General features: G+C 41.1%; 1 protein-coding gene across 5 annotated transcripts in view; it reads left to right on the top strand.

The window, feature by feature from the left end:
- Positions 1-25693, top strand: part of LOC132378460 (catenin delta-2-like) — a 1187639-nt gene that overhangs the window by 1026012 nt on the left and 135934 nt on the right. For all 5 annotated transcript variants that reach the window (XM_059945388.1, XM_059945390.1, XM_059945393.1 and 2 more), the window contains one exon: positions 5000-5213. In XM_059945388.1, coding sequence (XP_059801371.1) covers positions 5000-5213 — 214 coding nt within the window. The remainder of the gene's footprint in view (positions 1-4999; positions 5214-25693) is intronic.

Below are 25693 nucleotides of genomic sequence, written 5' to 3'. Positions count from 1 at the left end.
ATTCAAGTGTGGACCAGTGCCAACTACACCTGTTGCTATTCCCCTCAATAATAAGTATACAACTTTAGATACTACTGAAGGGGATGACCTACTTGTGGGGGTTGGGAGCCACGGGATATGCTGGAGCTGGAGAGTGTTCAAAGGAGGTTAACAAAAGTTATTCCAGGTTTTCAGCTTGTCATATGACGAGCCTTTGATGGCTCTGGAACTGTGTTCACTGAAGTTCAGAAGACTCAGTTGTGATCTCATTGAAACCTATCAAATGGTGCAAGGTCTTGATAAAGTGGATTTGGAGAGGATGTTTCCTATAGCCTCCAAGTAGAGGGGTGCCCTTTTAGAATAGAGATGAGGAGGAATTTCCTTAACCAGAGAGTGGTGTATCTGTGGAATTCATTGCCACAGACAGCAGCCAAGTCTTATTGTATATTTGAGGCAGAGGTTGATAGATTCTTGATTAGTCCTGACATGAAGGGATACGGGGAGAAGGCAGGAGATTGGGGCTCAGAGGTAAAATGGATCAGCCGTGATGAACTGGCGACACAGATTTGACAGGCCAAGTGACCTAATTCTGCTTGTATGTTTTCTGGTCTAACGGCAAGATCGCACATAATGCTGCTATCGTGGTTCTCGTGAGTGCCATGCTGATCAAGCAGTCTGTTGTGAACTGGATTAGGGTATTCAACCTCTTAAGCATTACTGGAGTTATATCCATCAGAGGAAAAGAGGGGTGTTCTATTTTCTGATAATTCTATTAATAGAGGAAGTTGGGTAGTCAAAATTAGTGCTGTTTGCTATAGAAAGGTCAGTCTCAGACATGTTTTTGTAACCACTGTATTTATATAGCAGATTAAATTAATAGTTGACGTTGATTCCGCACCCCCACCCACCCCCCAGGGTGCTGGCGGCAGGGGGAGCTCAGTGACAATAGCGGCTTTGAATGTCAGAAAGTAAGTTCATGCACTCTGATGGCAGAGAGGCACCTGCCAAATGTGTGCTGTATGTTATTTGCTCTTTATGAACAAAGAAATTGAATGTGTCTTGTTCTGCTGCCCTAGCTTGGACTCTTTCATTATCTGAGGAGTTGTGAACAAAACCGAACAACCACTGAACAATAAGCAATCCCACTTATGATCTCCAGATCAAAGAGCTGCTGCTAGTTGGGAATTGGATATGATAAGAAATGTCTATACCAATATTTTGTGCTGTGCTTTTATTATTTTCCTTCAACAAGCACAGTTATGCTCCCTTGTTCTTGGCACCTTTTCCATCCTCTGATTCAAAGATTCCTATTTTAAAAGGGCATCTCGAAGCCATGTTCAGTCTAATGCGGCCTTGATGTCAACTCATGAGTTCAGCTCATGCCCAGACTGTAATGAGGTCTGGGGTGAGCAATTCTTACAGAACCCAAACTAAACTTCAGTGAGCAGTTCATTGATGAGCAAGTGACGCTTGACAATCGACAACTATCGACAATGCTTTACATCATTTTGGTGATGATTGAGTGTAGGACAATGAGGCAGTAGTTGACCAGATAGATTGTTCCTTCTTTTGTGTACAGGTCATTTCACTGTTTCAGGTAGATGCCAATGTATTTTGATAGAAACAGTCTTTCAGAGGCTGGCATGGAGCACAAGGCTTCAGCAGCACAATCAGGACGTTGTTGGAGCCTGCAGCCTTTGTTCTTCTGCACTCAGTCGTTTCTTGTTTTAAGAGTGAATCAAATATCAAATCAAAGTTCAAAGTACATTTATTATCAAAGTTTGTATACTATATACAACCTTGAGATTTATCTCCTTACAAAACAAAGGAACCCAATAGAACCCATTAAAAAAGAAGACTGCCAAAGCCCCCAAAGAGCAAAACAAAAAATTTTTTGCAAACTATAAAAGTAAGCAAATAACATTCAGAACTGAAGTAAGTGAATTACATTCAGAACTGGCCCATTCCTCTCCTTTTCAGCCCCGACCCCTGACCGTTTCAATCTAGCTTGGCACTTGAATTGGCGAAACAGCTGGTCGGTCCTCCCTCTTGGACCCAAAACCCACCACCTCGATTTGGCCTGTGCCCAACCTTTCCAATCTGGTCCAGTGTTTAAATCAGTCAACTATCGGCTTGTTCCTCCCTCTGAGGCCCAGGCCCCACTGCCTCATCTTCATTCTGCTGCATTGAATCAACTCCAAGTCCTTTCCAGTAATGACGTCACTCGTTCCTAACACTTGGGTGCAGCCCTGCTACCACAGCTCAGTCTGTACATACCATACCACGACCGTCCTGCTCCTTCGAGACCTCAGTTCACACCATAAACATGCTAGGTCATACAGGTGCTTCAGAAGCTCATCTCCAAAAAGGAAGTTTTGATAGCAGTGACTTTTCAGCAGAGAACGTGTAATTAATAGAGTAGTTAGTAGTTTTGTTTGCTGCCAGCGAGTTCTCGTTGTGTTTCACCAGCACCATCTTAAACTAGAAGCAGTATGAAGAAATATTTCATACTACTGCCTTTGTTGGAATAGATCTGAAAAAGTACACATCCGCAAAATGTTTGAAAATTCTTCAAAATTGTCTTTCATACTAAAGTTCTAGGTGTTGTTGGTATTGTGGATGGGTACATTTATAAAGCCTTCTGCTTTACTGATTTGATTTCCCACCACTATTCAGAGTTGACTGCTGCAGGTCTGCAGAACCAGGAACCAGGAACCAGGAACTGCAGCACTCAGTTTATTTACATGAAGGGCAACGATGCAGCACTGTGAAAATGACCGTCATTTTAGTGTGGTTGAAGGAGAGGCATTGTCCAGGGAAATCCTGAAAGCGCTTCTATTTTTATTGTTGTGATCTTTTCATTTCAAATCAGAGGATGAAGAGAGTATCAATTTAATATTTTATCCGCTTTAATAGTGCAGAATTCCCTTAGTGCTGCTCTGGAGTGACACATTTCTTTTAGTCTGGTTCATACATTAAACTGCAGAACTATCACTGAGTGTCCAGTTTCTATTTGCGTCTTATCTGAGAGTGTGCAGATGGCTCACTGTGACTGTGCACATCCCTGCATCTTTGGATTTAAGAAATTTAGAAGGAAAATTAAATGGAAGCTTCTAAGGTTACTGTTGCTGAAACAGAAATTATTGTATACACCTCTTGAATTTTTACGAAGTTGGAATATGTGACACTTTTATTCATGCATTATTTTAGCATTAGTTGCCATTCTAACCTTTAAAATGGTCTGGGTAACTTCTCAATTGAGATGGCAAGAGGCGTGCCAGGAAACCAACCAGAAGTGGCAATCCATACATGGGACGTGTACCCCGAAATCAAGAGTTTTTGCCAACGGTGGCATTATGATATTCAATATCTAGAGGGCAAGAGTGCAGAAAATTGACTCGAACAGCAGTAGATGAGAAAGAGATATTCAATCTGGATTCAACTCCTAAAGACCTTGTAGTGCATTGACTGCTCTGAGCTGTTAGATAGTTGATTATCAAAGAAGAACAAGGAGGTTGTTCTTGGTGACCTGGCCGACACGTGCTCACAGCGGCCACTTTATTAGATAACCCCCTATACCTGATAAAGTGGCCAATAAGTGTAAGCTTGTGGTCTTCTGCTGCTGTAACCTGTCCTCTTCAAAGTTTGACATGTTGTGCACTGAGAGATGCTCTTCAGCACACCACTGTTATAATGCGTGGTTATTCAAATCACTGCCCTCTTCCTGTCAGCTTGAATTAGTCTGGCCACTCTGCTCTGATCTCTCTCATTAACAAGGTGTTTTTATGCACAGAACTGCCACTCGTTGGATGTTTTTTGTTTATCGCATCGTTCTGCATTTCCTGAGATACCCAAATCACCCTGTCTAGCACCAACAATCATTCCTATGCATCTAATTTCTTCCCATTTTAATGTTTAATAACAACTTAATCCCTTGACTACATCTACATGCTTTTATATATTAAGTTATTGCCACGTGATTGGCTGATCAGATTTTGCACTAACTAGTAGGTGTACCTAATAAAGTGGCCACTGAGTGTATCTCAACCCATCTGGGTTATTACTATGTTACTTTTTGTGGGAGCCTGGTACTATTAGTGGTTTAGTTGCTGTTTGTCTTACATTGCCTAAGATTAATTTTTATGTTTGACTGTAGTGTTCTTTACAACTGTAGATTGCATTTCAACAATACTATATAAATGCTGATCATTCCTAAGATTTTTTTTCAAGTGAGGTTACCAATGTACTCGCTTGGCCTAGAACCCAATTGCAGACTAACCTTTTCCCTCCTTTCAGGCAGCCATTCTGAATGCACCCATAATTCATTCTACTTTTTTATGGTGGATGCTCAAGTGGTGTATTGGCAACTCAAGGAAGCTGGCTTCATTACTGGGTGGAATAAAGAGAAATTATCTTAAGGGACTTTATTTAAGTTCTATCTCTGACATGATTGTTAATAGTGTTGCTAATTACTGTTCAAGCTCTGCCTGAGAATTAAGTATATGATCCAGAAGAGGGCAATATTGAAAGATTATGCACCATTGGAGAGTCATCCATTTGGCTAGGATGCTCAACCATTTGCTTGGTTGAATAGATTTAAAATATACTTCGGCATTATTCTAAAATTGTAACAGAGTTACAGAGTCAAACAGCTCAGAAAAATGGCCATTCCTCATTAATGATGGCGGACGAATAACTACCTATACTAATCACATTTACCACAACTTGGGAACAGTAGATTGTAATTGAATAACTCATTATAGCAGGAATTGATCATTCTGATTTTGTGAGAAAGTCATTGGTATACAATTTAGGTATATGGTGACATATTTATTTTAATACATTTGCTTTTCAAAAGAATATATTTAGAGTGAGTTTTTAATGCTCAAATAACCATCTTGCTGTTACTTTAAATGTTTAGAATGGATTTGTTAAGCCGTAGGATTATTTTATTTTATGAACATTTATTTCTATTAAGAGGATTAATTATTAGTGTCTAATAAATAAACTAATCTTGTAGATAAGAAGACAAGGTGGAATCCAGTTGTTGGTAGACCTTTTGGACCATCGGATGCAAGAAGTTCATCGCAGTGCCTGTGGAGCCCTGAGGAACCTGGTGTATGGAAAGGCAAATGACGACAACAAAATTGCCTTGAAAAACTGTGGTGGGATCCCAGCACTGGTGCGACTGCTTCGGAAGACTCCTGATGTGGAGATCAGGGAGCTGGTTACAGGTCAGATTCTCTTTCTTTTCTGTACTCTAAATATCCCGAAGTTGGAAATGAAACTTCCTTTCCTCCATCTGAAATTAATTCAGGATAAAACTCTTTAGGATGTTCCATCAGATTTGTCATTCTTATATATAAATACAGTTTTTGTGATCAAACATTTGATGACAAAAGGAACCAAGATTCCAAAATCTGGAGCAAAAAAAAAACTGCTTGACTAACTCAATGGGTCAAGCAGCATCTGTGAATGCAGAAGGGACAGTCAATGTTTCAGCTCGAGACACTGCATCAGTGCTCATGCAGGGCTTTGACTCAAAACATTGACCAGCCCATTGCCTCCACAGATTCTGCTTAACCTGCTACATTCTCCCAGCAGTTTGTTTTTTTTTCTTTATCTTGGCCCAAGTAGATGACCTTGAGGTTATGGAAATTTATGACAAATAGGATCTCTTATTAATAAAATGTTAGGAAAAATTAAAGTACTCTTCCTGAGTCAGTACTGATCTGTTTAGTTCTATGTATCATTGGGGGTGATGCTAAAAGTGGATAAGAGTGGTAAGTTAGCAGAATGAGGCATTGAACTTACTTTTGAATAAATTTACTTTTACTTTTTACAGATTGAGTAATCTGGTTAAAGTGTATCACAAGACTCAGGCCATTTAGCAATGAAGTCAGTAAGTGTTTCAGAAAAAAATTGGGGCAACTTCTCTTATATGTCACAATTGCAGCTAATAAGGCTGAAATAAATAGAATTTTTAGGTAATAAGTGTATCAAGGAAAGTGAAGAACTTCAGGTACAATCACCTATGATCTAGCTGAGTAACTGAGCAGGTTCCAGGTTCTGTATGACCTACAATGGCAGATGGATTTCTGTCTGGAAAAGTGTGAATTGATGCACTTTGAAAAGTCAAATTTCATGGCAGATTAAATGTTAATGGCAGGGTTCTTAGTGGTGTGGAGGATCTTGGGGTCCAAGTCCATAGAACCCTGTAAATTGCTGTGTAAGTTGATAGGGCCAATAAGAAGGTATATGATGTGTTGGTCTTCCTTAGTCATGGGATTGACTTGAAGAGCTGTTAGTTGATGTTGCAGCACTGTAAACCTCTAGTTTGACCTTACTTGGAGTATTGTGTTCAGTTCTGGTTGCCTCATTGTAGGAAGGATGCAGAAACTTTACAGAGAGTGCAAAGGAGATTCACCAGGAGATTCTAATATGTATTAGAGAGCATATCTATTAGTAAAGGTTCAGCAAACTTGGATTTTTCTCTTTGAAGCAAAGAAGAATGAGAGGAAACATGAAAGAGGTGTATGAGATGATATGAGGCATAGATAGAGTGGACAGCTAGCGCCTTTTTCCGAGCTTGGTGATGGCTTACAAGAGAGAATATTTTTTAAGGTGATTGAAGGAAAGTATTGGGGGAATGTCAGAAGTATATTTTTACAGAGAATGGAAAGTGCAAGGACACACTGCAGGGGCTGGTGGTAGAGGCAGATACATGAAGAGATCTTATATAGACAAATAGCTGAAAGAAAGACGGAGGTCTTCTTAGAAGGGAAGGGTTAGGTTGACACTGCAGTAGGTTAAAATATCAGTGCAATATTGTTGGCCATGCTGTACTGTACTGCCAGTAGCTCTAAGATAATAACAGAAACAAGTTATGTGACGGTCAGGGAAACAAGTCTTCCGACTGAAAAATAGCTGGAGCAATGAATGCTAAGCAATGCCTTGCTTTGAAATAGACTCAGTAAATACTGAGAAAGCGTTAACTGAAAGTGAGACATTACCAGGAGTTTGATGGGCAAGTTGAGGTGTGGAATTCGAGCAGCTTGGCATTCAGTGCTATCATACCTTCACACCTAGTCAACAAGCTTCAAGACCTAGGCCTCAGTACCTCCATGTGCAACTGGATGCTCATTCTTTCCACTTGGAAACCCCAGTCAGTTTATATTGACAACAACATCTCTTCCACGATCTCCATCAGCTCAGGAGCACCACAAGGCTATGTGCTCAGCCCCCTGCTCTATTCACTTTATGCTTATGTCTGTGAGGCTAAGCCCAGCTCCAATGCCATATTTAGGTTTGCTAACAACCCCACTATTGTTGGCCAAATCAAAGGTGATGACAAATCAGCATATAGGAGGGAGTTTGAAAATCTGGCTGAGTGGTGCCACAACAACATCCTCTTACTTAATGTCAGCAATACCAAGAAGCTGATTATTGACTTCAGAAAAAGGAAACCAAAGGTCCATGAGCCAGCACTCATCGAGAGATCAGGGGTGGAGAGGGTCAGCAACTTTAAATTCCTCTGTGCTATCATTTCAGAGGATTCATTCTGGGCCAGTATGTGGGTGCCATTACAAAGAATGCACAGCAGTGCCTCTTTTTTAGTAGTTTGCGAAGATTTGGCACGTCCCCTAAAATGTACTGTGGGCACCACAATAGCATAGAATTAGCACAATGCTATTACTGCTCCTGTGTTCGGAGTGTCTGTAAAGAGTCTGTATGTCCTCTCCTTGGAAAATGCAGGTTGCCCTACGTGCTCCAGTTTCCTCCCACAGGTCATATACATACCAGACAGATTAAGTGGTCATTGCAAATTGTCCCATCATTAGGGTGGGTTCATTCAGTTCGTCGGGGTTGCTGGGGCAGTGTGATTCAAAGGGCCGGAAGAACCCTTCTCTGTGTTGTATCACCGGAAAAAAAATGGAATGGACTATTGATTGGTTGCATCATGGAAACACCAGTGCCCTGAAATGAGAAACCCTACAAAAAGTAGTGGATTCAGCCCAGTCCATCACGGGTAAAACCTTCCCCAGCATTGAGCATGTCTGCAAGGAGCTCTGTCTTTGGAAAGTAGCATTCATCATCAAGGACCCCACATCCATTACCATACTCGCCTCTCACTTAGGAGCCTCAGGACCAGCCAACAAGTTTAGGAACAGTTATAGCCCCTTAACCTTTAGGCTCTTGAACCGGAAGCTTTCCTCTACTTCACTCGCCCTATCACTGAACTTTTCCTACAACCTGTGGACTCACTCTCAAAAAAAACTCTTCATCTCATGTTCTTGATGTTTATTGCTTATTTATTTAGTTGTTTGTTTGTTTATTATCATTATTATTTCTTTTTGTATTTGCACAGTTTGTTGTCCTATGCATTTTGTTCGTTTGTCCTGTTGGGTGCGGTTTTTCATTGATCTATTTTATTCGTGCATTTACTGTGAATGCCTGCAAGAAAATGAATTTCAGGGTTGTATATAGTGATGCATATAATAAATTTACTTTGAAATAATCACACGAAGGCAAACTGCAAAATGCCCCGTTGAAGATCTGATCCTTCAATATGAAACTGTTTCTCTTATTTGGTGAAGAACTCATAGGGGACTTTTAAAGTGCCAACTGGATGTACCTATTCAGCATATCCACTTGCAAAGCACAGTAACTAATGAAAGGTGAAGAGGGCAATTTATTTTTTGGCAATGATCGCCACTTCATCACCATTAGTGGTGACAGAGCTGCTGGCACATCGCACAATGAGAGCCAAAGGAAATCTAATACGAGGTGGAACACAAAGGCTCTGCTTGATATACCTCATGGAATAACACCTAGTTAGTTGCTGGCAGAAGATAGTTTTGTCTTTCATCCGAGCCTCATGCAGACTGCTTGTGCTGTCTGTAACACCTTCAATCTCTTAGGCAAGTATAATTAGATGCCTGCCAAATCTACTGGCAGGGTGCTGTGTAACCGTGAGGAATGTTCATTGACAAGGTATCCCGCAGAGTGGTAGACCTAATAATATGACAGTGCTAGTCATGACATATTTACTCATCTCTTTGTTTCACTGTCAAAACATGTAGCCTCAGGGAGTTGTTTGTGCGCTTGTGATGAATAAGATATCAACACAGCCAGTATGTATGTTGCTGCTCAGGTTAACTTCCCAGGAGTTTATTTTTCTGCAGTTAATGACAACAATCAGTGTTCATTATTGCAAAGTTAGAATACTGACCCATGCTTTGGTGCCACAATTCTGCGTGGCATGCATTGCATTTTCATATACCTTTGAGCTTGATTGAAAAACAGTGATTACTTTGGCCATGGAGGTAAAACCTTCACCTCTCTTCCTCATGAAGTTTATGGTTCACTTCCAATATTATCAAAATGGAGTTCAACTCTACTATAGGTGTCTTCTTCCATATTATGATATTATCGCAGCAACACAAAAATACCCAATTAACTTGTTTCTAAGTGATCCTTTTATTAGTATTTGGCCATCATGGCTAATTTTGCAACTTGTGTAATGCTGATTGGAAGACTGCAGTTAACATTGGAGAAGCTGAAATCCATTATTATTCTTTTATTTCTCTCTGGTATATATTATCGTACATTTCAATGGTCTTAGCCTTCATTAATTGTACCAGATGCAATCTAAGGTGTAAATGCTTAAGGGCAGCATCAGTGTTTGTCCGTGATGTGACAATTGTTTTCAGATCTGGTCCGGCAGAATGGAAGTGACTGGTTAATTCCTTTGCCGAACAAGTTTTGTGTCCACACTGATTAAAATACCAAAAATGATTCTGTGCCTATAATTTACACATAAAATCCCTTGTTTGTTGCAAGTTTCTATATGAATAACAGTGAAACCCTGATTTTACGCACCCCTGAGTTAATGCAAATTTGGATATAACACGATGAGTCATTGGACTCCATGTCCTTGTCAATCCATACTCCCCATTCTCCAGTCTTGTATCCCTTTTGCCAATCAATTTGCCAGCTCTTGGCTTCATCCCACCACCTCCTGTCTTCCTCTATTATTTCGGGTCTGTCCCTCCCCCTCCCACTTTCAAATCTCTTACTACCTCTTTTTTTCCGTTAGTCGGACAAAGGGTCTCGACCAGATGCTGCCTGGCCTGCTGCGTTCCACCAGCATTTTGTGTGAGTCATTGGACCTTTTTTTGCAAATGAACTGCTAGAGAAAGAGAATCTTTTTCTGTGAAAGATAAGCTTCACGCACTTGATGTGATCAAGACTAAAAGTTGCGTGAGACCTCGGGATACTGGAATCAACACTTCATGGCTGGAAATCTCACGAAGAAAAGTTATGCGCATCGCTTTGCAAAGTTGAAGAAGAAGCAGGACTAAAAGCTAAACACCTGAAGACAGCCAAGGATGTCAGCCTCGATGACTCCCTGTACGAGTGGTTCGTTCAAACTTGCTCAGGAGGCCTTCCAATTTCCCATCCTATTCTGAAGCCATTGAACACCTCGAGGCTAGCCTCCATTGGCTGGAGGCCCAGGAGGTGGACCACATAGAAAACCTCCAACTCAGAAGCACTCTAGATTTCGCTCGCAGCCAGCGACATGCTATTTTCAAGCAAGGAACACTTGATCACTTTTTTAAGAAATAAACTGTAAATGATGATTGCTAATATTCTTGAATGTTTTTATTTGTTGTTTTGTATATTAAAAAAGCTTTACAAAAAATTAATTTGTGTTTTAATTTCTACAGTAAAAACAACGATCTATTTGCGGAATTCTTTAATTCAAAGGTAATTTACTTGCCAGAAGGTAAACGTGCAAAAAATGGGTCAAATAGGGTGAAAATAGGGGTGTTTTAGGTCAACATTGACCTAAATGTTTAAACGCTGATTTTCTTGAACCCTGAATTAGCATGATCCCACTTTTCTTGCGATGACATTTTATGGGCCCAAACGATCACGTTATAACAGGGTTTCACTGTACCTTGTTTTTTTTTAGGAGCTCCTATAGTTTCTGATGGAGTTTGTTGGAGTTTTTTGAGGGTGTAGCAAGGATGTTAGACGAGGGTAAGCCAGTGGATGTTGTGTACCTAGATTTTCAGAAGGCATTCGATAAGGTGCCACATAGGAGATTGGTGAGTAAAATCAGAGCTCATGGCATTGGGGGCAGGGTTTCAACATGGATAGAAAACTGGTTGGCAGATAGAAAGCAAAGGGTAGCAGTGAATGGGTGTTTCTCAGACTGGCTGGAGGTGACTAGTGGGGTACCACAGGGCTCTGTATTGGGACCACAGCTCTTTACGATTTATGTCAATGATTTAGATGAGGGCATTGAAAACTATATCAGCAAGTTTGCTGACGATACTAAACTGGGTGGCAGTGTGACATGCGAGGAGGACGTTAGGAGAATACAGGGAGACTTGGATAGGCTGAGTGAATGGGCAGATACTTGGCAGATGTCATTCAATGTGAATAAATGTGAAGTTATCCACTTTGGAAGCTGGAACAAGAGGACAGAGTATTGTCTGAACGGTGTCGAGTTAGGTAAGGGAGAAATGCAAAGACACCTAGGAGTCCTAGTTCACCAGTCAATGAAGGTGAATGAGCAAGTGCAAGAGGCAGTGAAGAGGGCAAATGGAATGTTGGCCTTTGTTACAAGGGGAATTGAATACAAGAGCAAGGATGTTCTTTTGCATTTGTACAGGGCCCTGGCGAGACCACACCTGGAATATTGTGTACAGTTTTGGTCTCCAGGTTTAAGGAAGGACATTCTGGCAATTGAGGAAGTGCAGCGTAGATTCACTAGGTTGATTCCTGGGATGGCAGGGCTGTCTTACGCAGAGAGATTGGAGAGATTGGGCTTGTACACGCTGGAATTGAGGAGATTGAGAGGGGATCTGATTGAAACGTTTAAGATAATTAAAGGATTTGATAGGATTGAGGCAGGAAATATGTTCCAGATGTTGGGAGAGTCCAATACCAGAGGGCTTGGATTGAGAATAAGAGGTCAGTTATTTAAAACAGAGTTGAGGAAGAGCTTCTTCTCCCAGAGAGTTGTGGAGGTGTGGAATGCACTGCCTCGGAAGACGGTGGAGGCCAATTCTCTGGATGCTTTCAAGAAGGAGCTGGATAGATATCTGATGGATAGGGGAATCAAGGGATATGGGGACAAGGCAGGGACTGGGTATTGATAGTGAATGATCAGCCATGATCTCAGAATGGCGGTGCAGACTCGAGGGGCCGAATGGGCTACTTCTGCACCTATTGTCTATTGATCCAGCTATTCTTTAAATTTTGTCTTTGAAAAAATGTACTTTGTGACACAGTACATTCTATTCCCTTTGACGGGGGAAATCAAGAACTGGGAGATGCTCTTACAATTGGGCTGATGTGATATTGTGGCAAAATATTCTAACTATACATATTAAAAATACTCTAAATATAAATATCTTCTTCAGAATGTCATGGTACAATTCTACACAGCCATCATAGAGAACATCCTCACATCAGCGATTACAGTCTGTTTTGGTGCCGTGTCTTGTCGCAATATACAAAAACTACTCTGAACTGTCAGGCCAGTAGAAAAAGTTATTGGCTGCAGTCTACCATCTTTGCCAGTCTTGTATGTGTCCAGGACAAAGCAGCAGGACAGAAAGATCAGTGTGGATACAATTCACCCAGCAAACTAACTTTTCCAAAAGTTCCCTTCTGCAAAGCACTACAAGGCTATTAAAGCAAGAAAAAAACTTCCTTGTATCATAAAAGTTTCTTTGCCCCAGCAGTTAATTTGATGAGTCTTTCTACATAGCCTCCCTTCACCCTCTCTATCTATTACCCCAGTCACTATGCCACTTTTTATAATGTTGTCTACATTGTAAATAAATGCTGGTGTTTATGTATATACGTATGCATATTTTATTCCATATCCATTCTTTAACCTCTAACTTAATTTTACAATAATTCTTTATTCTTAACAATTATTAAATGTTTTTTGTTGCAAGTCGCACCAACAAACCACAGCAAATTCCTAATACATGGAAATGATTATGGCTATTGAAGTTTATCCTTATGTATTAAAACCACTAAGTATAAATCTCAGGGCACCTTAATATATAGAGTAGTTACCTAAAACTGTCTATCACACACTTTTAACATCCTTCAAATAGACAGCAGCTCTGAAAATAAATCTATAATTTTACCAGTAGCACACAGCTGAAAATCAGTCAAAATAGCTAAAAAGAAATAATACCACAAACAGTGACATGCTATCCTGACTTGGAGAAGCAAATGACTAGGTCCTGAAGGGTAAGGACCACAAGTTAAACTGCCATACACTATGCACTTGATGACATAATAGAGATTTAATTTGGATTATCTTTAATCTGAGTATTTAAGGGCATGTTCAGAATACCCCCAAAACATGCACTTTCTTTAAGTGTAATGTTCCTGTGCAGCTTCAAGCCTCACCTTTGGAACAAATGAAAGAGCCAGAGAACATAGTGTGACACAGTGCAATATTACCTGTTTTGCTCTGTACTGAAGTCTAGCATATTTGTCAGCTGATCAATGTTCACAGTTCCATTACTAAAGAGGATTGACAAAGAATTGGCAATAGAAAGCAGATTTGACAAGATTTAATTTAACTGTAACTTGTAAGCTTTGCCATCTCAGTTTGGACATGCTCCTAGGGATTTCATTGATAATTGTTTGCTCCCAGTGCTCAGCTTGATAAAAGAAAATACTATTTGCTTTTTCATAACCAACAAGTAAAACTATTTGAGGTGAGAAGAAGCATCCTATTTTTTGGGATAGTTGAAATTTTAATGGCACTTTATATGTTGCTTGAAAAACTTTAAAACTTTTTAAAATTTGGATAAGATAGGAAACCATCAACATTTGTCATCATAACCAAGCATAAACACAACACAATTTAAGGATTGTTATGCATTAGTTTGTACATGTAGAAGTACAATGGTTTTTCTTGTTCATTTATGGAATATGCATATTATTATATTATAGATAAGGCATTCTGATAGTGGTGGTGAGGTACCTTCCTGAACCAATGAATTCCTTCTGTTGAAGGAGCTCCCCCAATGTCTTTGAGCAGGAAATTCCAAGAACAGTATATTATTTCTGAGACAGAATAGTGTTACATGGAGTGACTGGGGGCGAACCCAAGTGCTGGACACAAACACAGAGAGAGGGTTGAGAGGTACTTGCAGTCACAAAAGTGGAACAGATAACCAGGAGGAATCTTGACATGGAGCTCTGATATAGAGTCTTGACACGGAGACGGGGTTTTCATGGAATATCTTGAAACTAGAGCTGAACTTATAACTAACACTTCTAAATGGTCGAGAAACAAAGTTATCACACAGGAAAAGACCAACGAACTGGCAACCAGTATATGTGACGCCAGGGTTCTTTTACTGCAGTCTCTGATGAAAACTAGGTATGTTGTAATTCAGTGAACTAGCAGCAATTGGGAATCTAATGACTAGAAGTAAGGCGTAATCAAGGAAATAGGAGCGAGATGGGGTACAGCCAGATGGGACCATGACAAATAGTAAGTGACATGAAGGAAATAGCCTTCTTGGTGACAGACTTCATGGGCTGTTGAAGTGGCCTTAGTGCATAATTTCAGTGCTTTAATTTGTTGGCACCAGCTGAGGCAGCGTGTTGTGTCCTTGAGCAAGGCACTTAACCACACACTGCTCCAGTCCACCCAGCTGAAAATGGGTACCGGCAAAATGCTGGGGGTTAACCTCGCGATAGACTGGAATCCTGTCTGGGGGGATGGGGGAGTCTCATACTCTCAGTCACTTCACATCACGGAAGCTGGCATAAACACCGGCCTGCTGAGCCTATAAGGCTCGGGACAGACTTTTACTTTTTTAATTTGATGGTCCACAGTGTGCTGGTGGCAGTCAGAACAAATGTTTAAGATTGTACATGGTCTCCAGTCAAATGGATTGCAATGTCCTGAATGGTATTGAGTGTTAGAGCCTCCTGTTTCTACAAAATTGGAGAGTATTTCATAATAGTTCAGTTTGTTCCTTTTAGGGGGATTGATACTTTGGAGGGTCAGGTGTCATTTGCCATGTGACTTTGGCCTTGCTCTTACAGACTGTTGTAGTTATGTAGCTGGTTCAGAAGTTTTTTTGTAGTGAACAGTGATCCTCAGAAAGTCAATGTTTCAAGGAGAGAGATTACCTTTATTTGTTGCATGTGCATCAAAAGATTGAAACATACAGCAAAATGTGTCCGTGGCATCAATGACCAACACAGGTCGAGTATGTGCTGCACAGCCTCCAAGTGTTGCCTTGCTTCTGGTGCCAACATAGTATGCCCACAACTTACAAGCACCATGTCTTTGGGATGTTGGGGGAAACCAGAGCACCTGGTGGAAATCCAGTTTGATTAACGTGCCCATGATGGTAACAGCATTGAAAGTCAAGAGTTTGTAAAGAGTGATAAGTTAACCTGCACTTTGTTGGAATTAGTCATTGCCCAGCACTGATGATATTTGGCAATCTTTAGTTATGACAGGCTATTGGCCACATCCTTCTGCATGCTAACTTGGGCTAATTGATTTGCTGTGGAGATGGAATTCAATACTTCCAGACTTCTGATCTTAAAATGCAAGGTAAGTGATTAGTGAAGGGGTATAGATAGGATAAATGCAAGCAGGCTTTTTCCTGTGAGGTTGGGGAGGAATACAACCAGATGTCATGACTTAAGAGTGAAAGGTGAGAAGTTAAAAGGGGAACATGAGGGGAAACATTTTCATTCAAAAGTGCTCGAGAGTGTGGAATGAGCTGCCAGCACAAGTGGTCCATGCAAGCTCTGTTTCAGTGTTGAAGAGAAGTTTGGATCGGTTCATGAATAGTAAGGCTGTAGTCCTGGTGCAGGGCATTGAGAGTAGGGAATTTAAGTGGTTTTGGCATGGACTAGATGGGCCAAAGGGCCTGTTTCTGTGCTGTACTTCTGTATGACTCTATGTCCCTATGAAGAGGACGCTTGGACCTATGACATTGTCCTAACGAACTCCTACAGTGGTTCTTAGGACTAGGATGGTTACGTCCATCAACCACAGCTATCTTCCTTTGTGTGGGCCATGAATCCAACCATTGCTGTGTTTCCCCTTTGACGTCAGTCACATGCAGTCAAAGGCTGCCACAATCTCAAAGAAAGTCACTCTCACCCTACCTTTGGAACTCAGCATCTTAGTGTATGTTCGGATCAAGAGTGCGATGAATGCTGGAGCCAAGTAGTGTTAGTGAAACCCAGACTGATCATTAGTAAGTATCAAAGTACTGTCAGCAATCGCCTGTCAATACTAAACCTCCAAATGCCTTTTTTACATCGGCAGCAACAGTGAATTCCATCAACAATGACTACCTTCACTGAGATGAGAGATGGCTCCCAGTCAATGGGAAGCAGCCTTTACAATCAGAAGACAAAGTAATGCAGCAGGATATTTGTTTGAGGGTCTTTGCCTTGTAAATGTTGATTGTAAGGCTCGGCTCAACTGCAGAGGTTTGAGTGCTGTTGATTCTGGAGAGCAGTCTGTAACTTGAACAGTGCCCCATGAGTTCTGAGGATTAGCCCCACCCCGGTGGATGTTTGCTGGAGGTGAGGAGCAACATTGTGGTGATAAAAGTATTGCAACAACCAAGCCGCCTTCTTTGACACAAAACTTCACTAAGATTGGTTATGTTGTCCTATTGGTTAGAATTATGTTTTGTCTTCAACACACTTCAGCCTACTCAAGTCAGCATTCCTCCTACTTCTAACCATTAAGAAGGCCTTATCCCAATTAAAAAATAACAAGGACATGGGAGCAGATAACATCCATGCTGAAATCCTAAAACTCAGCAGTGTATAGCTCTAGTCAGGAATCTACAAACGGTACAATCTTTTCAAAACCTGTGAAGTAGAAATACCAAGGAATCTCGAAGATCTGTAATCATGGTCATCTTCAAGAAAGAAGACAAGTCTAACTATCATAACTACCGAGAGGCCTCCCTACCATCTTCCAATGGGAGATTTATTTAGCTACTTATCCCATCACCCCTCTTGGGGCATAGACTGCCAATAGCAGCTCACCAGAGTCCTCTGTCCTGGACCAGTCTTTAAAGTTGTCCTCAGGTTAGACCATCACAGCTCATCTAGGTGAAGATCCTTCCTCTCCCAGGAATGAGGCTTCAGAGTTTCTGTAGCTCCAGGTTTTTACAGGATGGAGTTGAAAGCCCCGTACCCAACCTTTCACAGCTGGGCACTGGGAAAGTCATAGGTCAAAATCTTTCTCTACTCCCACAGGCGCGAAGAGCTGCTTCCCGATAGAGGAACGGCAGATGTGACCTTCACAGTATGACAAGAAAAATGTGGATGTTAGCATCAGCCACTATATTTTTCAACATGCCTTTGATTTCATCAAGCAGGAGGGTCTGTGCAATCCCTTTCTTAAATATTAAAAATGAATAGGTTAATATTTTAAATTATCATGATGTCTCTGGATGGATAACAAAAATGGAACAGGTTAAAGGAACAATCAGCCAAGCTGGTACCAGAACAAGACCTGGCTCAAAATGGGGCTCATCATCTTTGTCATATATTGACTGGGTATACTTCATTGAGGGCAGGGAAGTTAGGGCAATCTGTAGTGTGGACAATCCCTCAACCACCCAGCCAGTAGTAACCTTTGTTTACATTATGGCTGTGTAATAAAAAGTGCATTACAAGAAACTATAGTGAAAAATATTTAATCTGATTCATCATCTCAATGTGAAAATGAGTGACATTCACTTTACATGCATTTGGAAATGCCTGCATTTCTTCCAACCTTCGATAAAGAGATTAACCAGGATGAACCATCGAATATTTGCTGAAGCAGCTTAAAGGAGGGACTTAAAAAACAAGCTGAAAATCTAACCTATTCCCATTTGTTGAAGTTTAAGTAGAGTTTAGGCACTGTCACTAATGTACACTAAAGATTGATTTCTTTTATTAAGTGCCAATAAGCCAAAAGTCTTTTAATAGATTCTGATAATACCTTATTTGCATGAGGTTTCTAATCTGTTTAGAGTGTTTTCTGAGCACTGTGTTGTAGGGTGATGCAGTGGAAGAAGGCACTGACAAGAAGACGTTCAATAAAGTGCCATGGAGAAGATTACAAACCAAGAGCACAGTGATTTATGGGTTGGGTGGTAGTGTAGGAGCGCGATGGCAGTGCAGGTATATCAAAAGCAGGAACAACACTAGCACACTATTAGTAGAACTCCCACTTCACAACTCCAATGACCTGGATTGAATCCTGACCTGAAGGTTGGGACTAGTGACTAGTTTTAAAATAAGCATTTAATAACTAGTGAGAGGTTTGTGTTGGTCATCTTTAATATCGACATTGGTGACTTGAATGAAGTTTTCATGTTGCAATGAAATATTCTCTCAAATTCTTTACGATCCAAGCTGCGTGAAATAAAGGCTACAAATCAGAATTAAAGAAAATTTTCTATGTTTTTTTGAACAATAGATCAGTTGATCATAGTCTACCAGGCTCCTGTTTGTGAGAAGAGCATGACCTGGATGGTGGGGGTCCCTAATGATGGATGCTGCTTTTCTATGACAGCGCTCCATGTAGATGTGCTCAATGGTGGGGAGGGCTTTACCTGTGATGGACTGGTTGTATCCACTACCTTTTTTGTAGGATTTTCTGTTCAAGGGCATTCATGTTTCCATACAAGACCGTGATGCAACCAGTCAATATACTCTGCACTGCACGTATAAAGAAGTTTATCAAAGTTTTAGATGCCATGCCAAATTTTCATAAACTTCTAAGAAAGTAGAGGTGCTGCCATGCTTTCTTTGTAATTGCATTTATGTGCTGGACCCAGAACTTCCTCTGAAATGATAACACTGAGGAATTTAAAGTTGCTGACCCTCTCTACCTCTGATCCCTCGATGAAGACTGACTCATGGACCTCTGGTTTCCTCCTTCTGTACTCAATAATCAGCTTCTTGATCTTGCTGATATTGTGGGATAAGTTGTTGTTGTGGTAATGGTTCAGCCAGACCTTCAATCTGCCTCCTATATGCTGATTCATCACCATCTTTGATTTGGCTAACGACAGTGGCATCATCAGTAAAATTAAATATAGCATTGGGGCTGTGCTTAGCCTCATAGTCATAAGTATACAGCAAGTAGAGCAGGGGGCTAAGAACACAGTCTTGTGGTAAACCTGAGCTCATGGTGATTGTGGAGGGGACGCTGTTGCCAATCCAAACCATCTGGAGTCTATAAGGGAGGATATTGGGGATTCAGGTGCATTAGAAGGTAGTGAGGCCTAAGTCTTTAAGTTTATCAATTAATTTTGAGGGGATGATAGCACTGATGTAGTCAACAAGGAGCAACCTGACGTATGCATCGTCACTGTTCAGATGTTCCAGTGTTGAGTGAAGAGCCAATGAAATGGCGTCTGCTGTTGACCTGTTATGACAGTAGACAAATTGGAGCAGAGTCAAGTCATTTCTCAGGAAAGAGTTGGTATATTTCATCACCAACTGCTCAAAGCACTTCAGAGTGGATGTAAATGTGACTGGGACGATAGTCTTTGAGGCAGGTTACCACGTCCTTCTTAGGCACAGGAATAATTGAAGCCTGCTTGAAGCAGGCGGGTACATTAGAATGCTGAAGTAAGAGATTAAAGATATCACAGATCACCATCTTTTGCCTTTTCCAGCCAATTGATTAGCACAGGTCTTTAGTACTCAAGCAGTTTCCCTGTTCTGGCTAGAATGGGTTCACCCTCCTGAAAAATGTTTTCACGTCAGCCTCAGAGACTGAAATCATACAGTCATCGGGGCTGTCGGAGTTTGTGAAGATGCTTCCAAGTTCTGATAGTCAAATCGAATATAAAAAGCATCAAACTCATCTGGGAGGGAAACCTTGTTGTCATCTTTGTTGCTTGATTTCTCTTTGTGGGAGATGATAGCATTCAAGTCCCACCACAGCTGTCAAGCATCCTTCAGTGATTCAAGTTTGATCCAAAATTGCCACTTGTGAGCTGGTTTTCCAAAGGCCATACCCTTGTATTTTACTTGATTGCCGGGCCTGCATGTCACTGATCTGGCCCTTTAGCAGATTTTGGATCTCATGGTTCATCCAGGGTTTCTGGTTGGGGAAGACTGTAAATGATTTTGTGAGGAAGTACTCATTTATGACTGTTTCATAAAGTCTGTGACAACCGCTGCGTATCCATTCAGATCCTCTGATGAGTCCTTGAACACAGTCCAGTCCAGTAACTCAAAGCAATCCTGTACCACTCCTCTGCCTCACGTGACCACCTCTTTGTTGTCCTGATCTCTGGAGTCTTGCTCTTTAGCCTCTATCTGTATGCAGGTAGAAGGTGGGCAGCCAAATGATCAGGTTTTCCAGAATGTGTTCTAGCGATGAAATGGTAGGCATTCCTAATCGTAGCCATCAAGTGTGCTGGGACCCCTTATGCCGAAGGTGATATGTTGATGAAAATTGGGCAGAGATTTCTGAAACAGCCTGAGTGAAGTCCCTGGCGATGATTTGAAAGGCATTGGCGTAGGCTGGTTCATGTTTGCTGATTACAGCACTGAATACCACAAGTGCCTGCTTTAACATCGGTGTCTGGTGGTATACAGACTATGGTCAGGATCATGGTGGAGAACACTCTTGGTAAGTAGCATTAATCATTAGATGTTTTAGGTTTGGAGAACAAGTGTTTGATATGACCACTATATCTGAGCATAACAGAGTTTATCATGAAACACAAATCACCACTTTTTGCCTTCACCGAGTCAGTAGGTCAGTTCACCCAGTGTATTGGGACATTCTCAGGTCCTACCAACATATCCAGTGAGGCACAGAAAGCAGCAATCCCTCATTTCCCTCCGACACAGCAATCTTGCCCTTATGTCTTTAATCTTCTTCTCCAGCAACTACGTTTGCTAACAAGATACTGTGAAGAGGTAGTTTTCATACCCCAACATTTTAATCTGGCTTGGATTCCAACCTTCCTCCCTCTTTTCCTGCCATGGCAATGAACCTTTGTTTGCTTAAGGATGCCAACCCTGCACCCCTGAATTAAGTCCACAGAGTCCTTTAGAGAATAAAATCAGAATCGAGTTTAATATCACTGGCATATATCATGAAATTTGTTGTCTTTACTGCAGCAGTACAATGAAATACATGATAAATACAGGAAATAAAACTGAATTACAGCAAGTGTATACATGTATAATTAATAGTTAAGTTCAATTAAGTAATGCAAAAACAGAATAAACTTTTTAAAAAGTAGTAAAGAATTGTTCTGGGGATCAATGTCCATTTAGGAATCGGACAGCTGAGGGGAAGAAGCTGTTCCTGAATCACTGAGTGTGTGCCTTCAGGCATCTGTACCTCCTTCCTGACAGTAACAATGAGAAGAGGGCATGTCCTGGGTGTTGGGGGTCCTTAATGATGGACCTGAGGCACTGCTGCTTCAAGATGTCCTGGATACTATGGAGGCTAGTACCTTCTAGCTTCTAGTACCTACTACGGAGGCTAGCTTACTTCGATCCTGTGCAGTAGTCCCCCCCCCCACACCCCCCCTGCACCAGAGATGTTTAAACAGCTGAAAACACACAGACGGGATGTTGGAGAAACTGGAATTACAAGTGGACAGAAATGAAACTGGAAGTGTGGAGATCCTGGAGGGTTACGAGAGTGGTTCCAGAGAGAGTATGTGGCAGGGGTAAGGCGGTGGCAAGAATTGAAAGTAAGAGCGTGAATCTGAAACAGTGTGGAAGATGAGGTAAAGTAGCCCAGCAAACAGACTTAAAAAGTGAATTGAGATTTGACTGCCGATGAGCTGCTCCAGTTTGCATCAAATTGAGAATTCATCGTCTCTTCTCAAAGAGCATAGCCCTGGATGATTGGCACAGGAGCTGCCTCTGTGCATATCAGGAGTGATCTGTTTATCAAATCTAGTTCCACGTTTTAAATCTGATGTTTTCATTGAATGCAATGATTAAATTCACTTTGCCTGATTTTGAGGTTTGCATTGTGAACAGAAAAATGATGAAAAATGTCTTGCAATTGTTTGGCGCTATCTGTTTTATTTTATCTTGGACTCTGCCTGACAACCACAATCTTATCTTTCCTGCTGTCACTGGCTTGCTTCTGTAAATGTTTCTGCATTGAAAAAGATGAGTGAAAACAGGATTCTGACTTCAATGCTTTGAACAGAGTGAAATGATAGCTCAACCATATCTCAGTCACGGGATGATAATGGCAGCAGTTAACAAAGGAAAAAAATAAAAACTATGAGGAAAAAAAAGACTTGGTTTGTGCACTTGGTCCATGAATTGACAAGGTACCCTTGAAAGAGCCTGACATAAAAACTTGGAGAGCTGTGGTCATTTTGACAGCTGTGCAGATTTTGTCCATTTACATTGTTCCAGCACAGCTCCATTGGCAGAAGGAAAAATAATTTGTGGGGCATGGTAGACTTTGCAAGGGGAAAACTTGGAAGGAGGCAGAAAGAGGAGATGAGAGTGGTGGGGGAATAGTGAGGGTTGCAGGAGTGGAGAGGCAGAGTGAATGGGATTCGGAAGATTGGAGAAGATAAAGGATCAGAAGGGGGAATGGGACTGGATGGAGAAAACAGATTGAAGTGAGGGAAAGAGGATGAGGTTGATGGGGGTACTCTACAGAGGATCAGAGTGAAGAGAGTGGAAAGGATAGAAGATCACAAACGTAAATGGGATTGGATGGAGAGAAGAGATTGAAGTGAGGGGAAAAGGACGAGGTTCACAGGGGTATTGGACAGAGATTCAGAGTGAAAGTGGGAAGCATAGAAAACTGGAGAAGGGAAAGGGATTGAATTAGAGAAAGAAGAGAAATGGTTGACACAACCAGTGCTTCTGCTTAGACTCAAATAGTATGGCATAGTACAACTAGCAACCACCACACACACCTCACATCACACATCACTTGTTGATATCTAGCTTCAGGTGACAGTACTAGTTATTGCATTTTTCATAATCAATGTTTTGAATGCATTTCAGTAATGCAAAGTCCAATTTTCAGTAGTAGTGTGCTTCATTATATGCTGTTCCTATGTTCACTATAAATAGGAGCTTACCCATGCATCCAGCTTAAGGGAGTTTCATAAGGAACCCAGTGCAGGCAAGAGTAGAAATAACAGAGGCTGGCCAGGAATTTCCCCCAAGGTTTCTGAATAACTATCAGTAAAACACGTAATTATGGATGGCCTCCGCTGTTCCATTCTACATTATCATATTGACACCCATCCCTGCTCCTGACAGAAGCAAACTATTCATTAGGGATTTTGAGCAATAAAATAGCTGTGGGACATAAAGTTGGTGGAGATTAATCTCGGCTCTGAGAAATTCCGTCTTCATATCATGGATTAACAATATACATGGTAATAATAAATACAACAATAAGTGGTCTGGAGGAACAGGACGACAGATTCTTAAGGTTAGTTGGACATGTCATTTAGGTGTTAAAAGGCATAGGGGATGCTTTATTTTATTAACCACTGTATAGAATGTATGATAAAGATTACCATGGAACTATATAAAGCTGTACTGTGCACATTTCTGGTTGGTGTATCACAGGAAAGATGTGATTCCTTTGCAGAGGAGGAGTATGAAGACGTTGCTAAGTCTTGACAATTGTAGCAAAAAGTTTGGGTAGGCTGGGGTGACTTTCTTTGGAACAGAACAGATAGAGCTGTATTAGGCAGAGTAAGTGTTGAAAGATTAGTTTTCCATGTTAGAAAAAGCATAGATTTGACGTGGAGATACGAGAGCTAAAGATCCTATACCTGAGGGAATTTATTAGAGGGAAGTTGAAAACACTTTATTTCATGCTAGGGATGGTATGGTTTGAAAGAGTGGTAGAGGCAGGAAATCTCAGCGCAATTAGATTCTACTTGGATGTGTTCTTGAAAAACCATAAGCTGCAGAACTTTGGACCTTTCACTAGCACAGACACAATGGGTCCAGTGGCTTCCTTCTGTGATGTAAGTTTTCAATGAGTCCATGATTCCCACAGCTCAGAATTCCTTTACTTTTGGCATCTCATTCCCTAGACCTTCGATCACCTCTTGGATACCTAACTGGAAGAATGCCAATCAGAATCAGAACCAGAATCAGGTTTCTGATATCACTGTTGTATGTTGTGAAACTTGTTGTTACTAAGATTCTATGGCTAGCAGCATTCCCTCCTTCTTGCCACCTTGCCAGCCAAAACCTTATCAGGAAATCAGCATGCCCACTCTCAGCCTCGTTCAGCCCTGATAGTTTCCAGCAGAGTAGCTTCAACCGTCCGGTCTCCCTGCAAACAAAAGTGGCTTCATTCAGCATGAGGTAGTTTTAATCAGTACGCTCATGAAATCAGATGCTTTGGACGTCTGCTGAAGCACAGCTGATTTTTTTTAAACCTCCAAAATAAACTTTATTCCTAAAATATATATACAGGAAATATAATAGAATCAGTACATGCCGTTCTTTATATCTGTGATGTTGTCAAAACAATATATTCATTGTGCCTATAAAGCAATGCATTCAATTTAAAGATTCAAAGCACATTATTACCAAAGAATATATAAGTTATGCAGCATTGAGATTTGTTTGTTGCAGGTAGCCACAAAGCAAGAAACCTGAAATGGTCCAAATAGAGAAAATAAAGATAAAATACCAACACCTGATGAGCAAAAGAAAGAGAAAAAACACAAATCATGCAAACAATTGAAGCGAATAACAACTTCCAAACCAAGTTAAGTTCTCAGTTCCAAACCGCGGAGCAGCCCAGGGTAGTCGAAAGCCTCGCTTATCAGTTCATTATATTAGTGGGCACAGAGAACAGCAGTCGTCTTAGCTTCAGCGCCATGAAGAAAGAAGTGGCCATTGCGGAGAGTGAGCGATATCGGCTCTCGCCTTGGGTCCTGACACCCTGTCTCTTTAGTCTATCTGCGCTGGCGTTTAAATTGACTAAACAACAGAACAGCAAAAGGCACTGGTGCCCCGGAGAGAGGAGTTAACGAAATCATCTGTCACCTCCGATCTGGACCAGCGTTTAAATTGCCTAAATGGCGAATCATACCTCGCATTAGGACCCAGCTACTGCAAAGGCATTGGGGCCTAGACCATGTCACTCAGGGACTTGCTGCGGGCCCAGAATTCGCAGCCCAGTCTAAAGCTGCTTTCAAGCTTTTCAAATCAGCTTGATGCCCAAAGTGATGCAACCTCGCACCTGGACCAGTTGTCCAGGCATCAGAACTCCTCTGCCTTGATCTTTCCTCTCCGAATGGCTCACTCCATCTACATTGATCCTGTAACGTGCCGTCTTAACTCATCCCCCTCCCCCCCAAACATGCCTTGCCATCACTCGCCTTCTCACTGTGGTGATAATTTAACACAATTTACCTCAGAAAAGGTGCTTTAGTGATGTTTTTATTCAAATTTCTTGCCTTTTTAATTGCCCGTGAGCTGTCGCATGCATTCAGTAGCACCATCTTAACTGAAAGTTAAGATGGCACTATTTACAAAATATAAATGTCATTTATGTGGCCTCTTTGAACAGTGCATTTTATAATTGTTTTTCCTGTTACTACCTTGATGTATTGACATGATGTAATCATCTGAATGGATGGTACCAAGACAAGCTTTTTCATACTTCAGAACATGAGACAAT

This window comes from Hypanus sabinus, chromosome 20, assembly GCF_030144855.1.
Source record: "Hypanus sabinus isolate sHypSab1 chromosome 20, sHypSab1.hap1, whole genome shotgun sequence".
NCBI lineage: Eukaryota > Metazoa > Chordata > Chondrichthyes > Myliobatiformes > Dasyatidae > Hypanus > Hypanus sabinus.
The sequence above is the reverse complement of the archived record's forward strand: the minus strand, read 5'-3'. Positions and strand labels throughout refer to the sequence as shown.